This window comes from Parasteatoda tepidariorum, chromosome 7, assembly GCF_043381705.1.
Source record: "Parasteatoda tepidariorum isolate YZ-2023 chromosome 7, CAS_Ptep_4.0, whole genome shotgun sequence".
Lineage (NCBI taxonomy): Eukaryota > Metazoa > Arthropoda > Arachnida > Araneae > Theridiidae > Parasteatoda > Parasteatoda tepidariorum.
In genome coordinates this window covers 27,080,879-27,087,794 of record NC_092210.1, presented here as the reverse complement: position 1 = coordinate 27,087,794, position 6,916 = coordinate 27,080,879, and the positions used below count along the sequence as shown (strand labels likewise).

Sequence of the window (6,916 nt, the reverse complement as noted above, 5' to 3'; positions counted from 1 at the left end):
CTCTTTTCTTCTTTATTAGTCTAGGTAGTGGCCTATCTATTCTATTTATTTATTTTTTTCAGAAAACCAATTCCTGAACTTGTTGATCTTTTGAATGTTTTGTGTGTGTGTGTATGTGTGTGTGTGTGTGTGTTTTTAACATAATAAAGCAAAATGGGCTGTTAACAGTGAAGCAAAACGAAGCATAAAATTAAATGCATGTGAGATGTCATCATTAAGATTATTGCTTTATGATGCTCACATTTTTTACAGATGGCAAATGAAGTCCTGACAAATGAAAAATAAAACAAAAAATAAATGATTTAATTTTTTACGATATCAATTAATGAAAAATATTATATTTGGAATCTAATAAGCAAGTTATTTATTCAATTTTTCATTTTTATTTTAAGATCAGAAATATTAAAAAAAAAAAGAATGATTGTTATAGATTTAATCATTGCAATGTAACAGGTGATTACTGCCAGTAAATATGAATTACTAAAAAGAACAGTAAAGCAAATAATAAATAAAGAATTTTTTGTTTACTTTAAGTAAAAATTCACTATTAATTTGATCATAATTATCAATTTTACATCAAAACGAAACTGAGCAGTGGTGGCTCAGGAGATAGAGCACTTACCTTCCAATGAGGTGACAGATTTAAATCATAATGGTGGCTGGTTGATATGAATTCTGCTTCCAGTTCGCCCTGACCACAGTGTTGACAAAAAATTATTCTCAGTGGTAGACAGAGCATAGGTTAGACTCAGACTAACTGCGAGAGGTGTTCCTCTCCATGTAACATAAATGCCGGTTAGTTTTATCAATGAGTCCTTCACAAAAGCTAGCATATCAGAATGCTTGATCCAGGAGTTTCCTTGTTTTCTGGATTGGGTTAATAATTACAAGGCTATGGAGTTGAACATTGATAGTTGTAAGCTCAAAATTGGGTCGGTTGTTCAACGACGGTTATAAAATAAACTAAATTCTAACTAATAGTTATAGTATTGTATAAATGCATGCTTTCAAAACTTGTTTCACTTAGTAAATAATTAGTTTAATAATACTTGTATATCAAGGGAAATAAAGATGGAAAATGATTGTTGTACATGAGATAACAGAGAGTGGTGCAATTTCGAACTAGTTTTAGTAATGGTTTGTAAAAATATGTTAAGAATTTGAAATTAAGTATTTTTGCAGAATTTTAATAAATTTATTTTGCAATCCATAAAGCTGCAAGTCAATGAGCAGACAAAAAAAGTACATAGAGTTAATTTTTTTAGAGTAAAGTATCTTTGAAACAAAAAATTTAGCCAACCTGGAGTAGCTATGCAAGGATAAGCTGGTGGTTCTTTTATCCAAGATCCATCTGGTCGCTTCATTCTTGAGCGATCTGATGCAAAAGTGAGTAAGAAATCTTTTGAGGGAATAACTCTAAAATATCTGCAAGAGAATGAAGTTAAAAAATAAATCTTTGTTTATTTCTTACCTTGAAAATTGTTATTTATAAAATAAATCTTTACAATATTTTAACTTTCAGTCATTTATTTCACTGAATAAATGAAAAATTGAATTTATTTGAAAAGTTCTGACAAATCGTTTAAAAATGTTTCAAACAAGGAACAATGTATTTACATTGTATTCGCGTAAAAAAATGTGATCTGTTGAAAGAATATTAAATTTTAAAAAAAGTATTAAAGACCATAAAAATTCCCTTTTTAAAGCTAAATCGCAATCAGAAATTATTTTGTGTCAGGAAAAATCTGAAACTTTTACTCATCTGTTAATCTTACGAATAGAAGTAAAAAAAGAATGAATATACTTGAGGTTATTAAGGCCTCACTGTATACTACAGGTAGCAGATATGAATCAGTGAAGATATTAAATACATGTATGACAAGAGTGCAGTGTAATAATTCTAAATCTCTTAAGGATGTTGACTTAATCCATGGCGTAAGGATCCATGATTTTAAAAATTTTAATTTCAGAAATTATAACTGCTAAAGAGTTAACTTAAAAAATGTTGTGTAACCTACCATCAAAAAAGGAAATATTTTTTTAATTTAATCATAAGTCATCCTGTAGCTAAAAAACTAATATTTTACACGATTTGTAACAAAACACATTTAATTTATCAGAAAAATTGATGTACAGTTAAGAAATATAACCATTAAAAAAATTGTGTAAGAGTTTATCTACTAAGGTAAGTGAAGTTCAATCTTAGTGTAAGCAAATTGATAATTTAAGATGTGTTTATTCTAAATAAAACACAGTGCAATAAAGGTAAGACATTATACCTGTGATAATTTGGAGGAAGATTGCCTTCAGATCTAAATGTCAATTTGGCATATTTCTCGAGATCAAATGGAAACGGTAAAATAGTATCTAAATCATATACTTGACAAGGATCATTGCAATTTGGTTTGTATAAAAAGATAACATGATAATCCTGGAAAAAAAGAGATAAAAAGCATATATCTTTACACATTATTTATAAGAAATGATTAAATATAGCACAATCATTAACCAATTTCTTTTAGCTGTCCAATTTAAAATGTTAAAATTCAGAACAACAATGATTTTTTTAAACTATTTACACATTTGAATATGCATTTAAGCCATGAAATCAAAACCTAAGTGGAATCATTACAATCAACTGTCTTATAGTAGTCTTATAAGTAAACCCTTTCAAAATTATTTAGATTTCTGGAATTGATTTGTTTTTATTTACAATTTTTTCAAAAAAATATTTGTATAATAGAATGACATGATTGAAACTGGTTTAGTTTGCAGAGAAGCATGCAACTTGAAAGACGCAATACAATGAGTAGGACCAGCAAAGAATTCAATAACTATCTCTGCCAATCGCTACCAGAGAAGTATTATCAGCTTTGTGTTACATTTTTATTTAAATTGTGACATGTTATTGATAAAATTTAAAGCTGTAACACACAAATTGAAATAAAATCTTAATATAAATAATTGAAAAGCAATCTTATGATGCTCAAAAGTAGTAGGAAACAAAATACCTCATTGAACATGATTCTAGTACACACATTCTTCCAACTTATCAAACAAATAGATTATATTGATTAAGAACATCTACTTATAGGAATTACATAACATATTGATGTTGCAATATTTATGTGAAGTCAACTAAAATATTTACAGAAATTTTTTTATACTCATAAGAAAAATTACTTAATGGTGCTTACAGATTATTATTAATCTGCTTACAGATTTAAGTACAATTCTAAAATAGTACAGGTACAAATAATAAACTGCAAAACATAAAAATGAGATATGACATTGAACATGGTATGTCTTTTGGCAATATCTCTTTACAAGAGCTCTGAACAGCTCCTGATATAAGAAATAACAGACCAATTATGCAATGACTTGAAGCTCAATACAGTATGCCGCAAAATTATCTTTAAAATACTTGACATTAACATTAATTTGTGGGATTTTTAAAATAAGGTGGAAAATAACATGATGATTTTATTTAAACATTTAAGATTACAATACTGATAGCAAAAGAGTGTTTAAATATCAAAGTATTTAAGTTCTTAAATATCAGAATTGAAAAACACAGTAAAATGTAAAACTGATGTAACAAAATTAGAATTTTATTTAAAACTTGAACTAAGGTTCAGAAATCTGCAGTAAAGAGAACTGTTTAAGAGTTTTTAATTAAAAAGTTGAACCTAATTACTTTTAGAAGTGCACCTAATTAATATTCTTATTAACAATATTTTTTTACAAATTGTGATAAATTTAAGTAATATTAAATCAACATAAAGTAATTAAATGTGTTTTAGCTGTAAAGCTAATTCCTTTTAAATAATTTTTTAAGAAACATATTCACATTTATTAATATTGTTTTTACTTGTTATTTTCAAATGGACACTAGGTAAAAATTTTTTATGAATGTTGTAAATTAGTGTGCTTTTTTCATAGGGTGATAAATATTTTTTTATTCTTACTGAAATAATATTTTCTAGAATGAAAGAAATCAATAGAGTCACTAAAAGGTCATTAGTGTAACGAGAAAAAGTGCTGAACAATTAAAAGTATAATAATAATAAGTACTGTTTACAACTAATATAAATAAATACTTGAATTAACAAAATCTTGGAAATGAAATTCAGGTGCACTTAAATATTACATACATAATACAAAAAATAATAGTAATAAAATATTCAAAAATACATAAATATTACATTGAAAAATTGATTTTTTATAGCCCTAATTATGAAACAATAAGCTTTTGAAATATACAAAAACGAATTTAACTCAACTGTTTTCCAATCAGTTATCAAAAATGCAAAGAACTTAATACAGATTCAGAATAAATGCACGATGAAGTAAAAAGAGTATATAATGACAAATTAAAAGTAAAATAGTAAAAGTAAAATAATAAAAAGTAAATAGTTAAAACTTGAAAATCTTAACCTTGTCAACATTAAACATAGCTTTTCCAAAAATTTAAGCTGTATCTTTCTTGAAACAAAAAATAGTAACTGAAGAGGTTACTGGAGAATAAAAAAGTGCAGAACACAGAAAATTCTATACAATTTTGACAGAACTATAAGTGCTGAAGTGTTATTTTTGAATGATTTATATATACTGTAATATAATTACATACCCATATTGCTAATTTTTCAGCAGATTCTCCTGATTTTTGGTACCATAATGCTACCTATAATGAAAGAGCAAAAGATAATTATTGAAAAATGGTCCTATATATGGTTGCATATGCTATACAAAGAACAACTTATTAAATTTTTTTCAAATTTTGACAAGAGAAAATAATACAATTAAAGCTTTAATGTATTGAAGTATTATTTTATTGCGTATAGTTATCATAAAACACAATGATCAATTGGCCAAAGTTTTAGTTGGGAAGTACTAAAAATTCCAACAGTTTCAGTAATTTTTTTATGCAACATGTAGAAGTTATATAGAAAATTTTGTTTTCAAATGCATTTCGTTTATAAGTTGTCTGCAACATTAGCAAGAAATGATAATAAACAAAGAAGTTTTACTTATTGAACTTAAAGAGAACAAAACTTTTTTGACAGTATATAAAAAAAATTACACAAATAAACAAATGTCAGACTCAATAGAAAACCGCAGGATATGTGCCACAAGATATGTGAAAAAATAGGAGTTTTTAAAGAAAACCAGCAAGGGTATGTCCATTCTCTGCATACTCCCTTCATTATACACCTGATCATATAGAGCAAAAATAACCAAAATCACCGGACCATGGGGAACTAAATGTAACATATGGAGATTAAAAAATGTCTTCTACTGGCTAACTGATCACCACTTTTTCCATCAAAAATAAAACTCTAGAGCATTTTACAATTTTTTTTAAATAAAAATGTTATAATTTTGGAATACTTCATAATATTTGGAAAAATACTTTATTTTACATTTGCTTCTTAATTTCTTTTATTTAAAAAATGAACCTCCTGATGTTTAACATATTTAAAAAAATGCTTCAAAAGACATTTGCCACTCATCAATAGTTTTTTAAAAATTTTTTTTGAAAAATGGCTATAACAAGTATAGTAGCGAAATTTCCTAATTTTGTCTTATATTACTTGATCATGCATAATAATTAATATTAACTGAAATTCATGAATCATAATAAAAGACACATTTAATTTCAATGTCCTATAAGTAAAAAAACTAATATTACTCACTGTTTGATTATTGTTAGATATAAATACAGCATAACATGATGGCAAAAGTGTTGGTTGATGCTTCTGAACAAATTCACAAAGTTTCCATACATTTTCTTCACTACAAAAAAGCAATAAGATTTTGGTGTCATTATTATTTGCAAAAGTAAAAAAAAAAAATTATGTTAACAAACATATTATTCAGATACGATTAGTTACAAAAATGATTAACTATATATTATTTGACACTTACAGACTATAAAAGTATTAGTATTTTATTAAGAAATTACATTATATAAATATAAGGAGATTGTTTTTAAAATTGGATTAGTAGCATATATTTGAATTTTGGTACTTTCCAAGGGTGATTAATACCAATTCAAAATAATAAGTTTCTCAAAGTTAAAAAAAATTACTCTAATTCACTTAGAACTGATATAGAATAAAAGCATAACTTACTTAATTCTTTACCGAATTATGTGAATAACAAGGACTTAAATTTGATATTTCGGAATTTTAAGTATTTAAATGATAAAGCTATAATTTATCCACATAACATTTGCAAATATTACATACTCCCCCCCCCCAAAAAAAAGTTTTTTTTTTTGGCGACTTTTTTCGCTTAGATAACGTTACGGATATCTTCCTAACAAGTCTATAGGACATAGTCAATCAACCAATAAGTTTTGTGATTTTAACTCATTTCAAACTTTATTAGTACCTACTATAAATTTTCAGGCTGATTTATAAAATTGTAATTGTTTAAAAAAAATACAAATTTTAATAATTTACCAATAGCAAGAAGCATAACAGCATTCGTCGATAGCAGGAATATTTAGGACATCCAGTTGATTCAACTCTACATCATTATGTTTAGTCTTTGACTTAAATGAGAACATTATATCGCAACCCTAGTAAAGTTTGAAAATATTGTTACTTCTTTAAAATATTGTCACTGTTAATCTCAGGAACTCATAACAATTATTATTGAAATTAATAAATTTCATAGAGTTAAATTTATTTTAAAATTTTGATCTCAATGTATTACACAGAAATAAAATATTAAATTGAATAGCAAAAAATTCCTTTAAAGGATATGATACGATTCTTTTTAAAAACGATAATTAATTTCGTAAATTATTACTTATAATCTTACTTATTATGATTATTTTTACTATTGATTTTTTTATTATTTGTTTAGAAGGCCAGCTGTGAAGTGCATTTAGAAATTTTTATTTTAG

The 6,916-nt window shown here is 25.8% G+C and overlaps 1 protein-coding gene across 2 annotated transcripts in view; it reads right to left on the bottom strand.

Annotated features, from left to right (window-relative positions):
* LOC107441682 (N-terminal glutamine amidase tungus) overlaps positions 1-6,910 on the bottom strand; it is a 7,756-nt gene extending 846 nt beyond the window's left edge. Inside the window, exons 1-6 of one of the 2 annotated variants that reach the window (XM_016055027.4) lie at positions 6,832-6,910; positions 6,468-6,586; positions 5,697-5,796; positions 4,631-4,684; positions 2,280-2,431; positions 1,301-1,425 (exon numbers count right to left, since the gene is read on the bottom strand). In XM_016055027.4, the coding sequence (XP_015910513.1) occupies positions 1,301-1,425; positions 2,280-2,431; positions 4,631-4,684; positions 5,697-5,796; positions 6,468-6,574 (538 nt within the window). In that variant the 5' untranslated portion in view covers positions 6,575-6,586; positions 6,832-6,910. Of the gene's footprint in view, positions 1-1,300; positions 1,426-2,279; positions 2,432-4,630; positions 4,685-5,696; positions 5,797-6,467; positions 6,722-6,831 lie in introns of those variants that run through there. The other variant, XM_071183214.1, reaches the window with a different exon arrangement.
* Between the last annotated feature and the right edge of the window lie 6 nt (positions 6,911-6,916).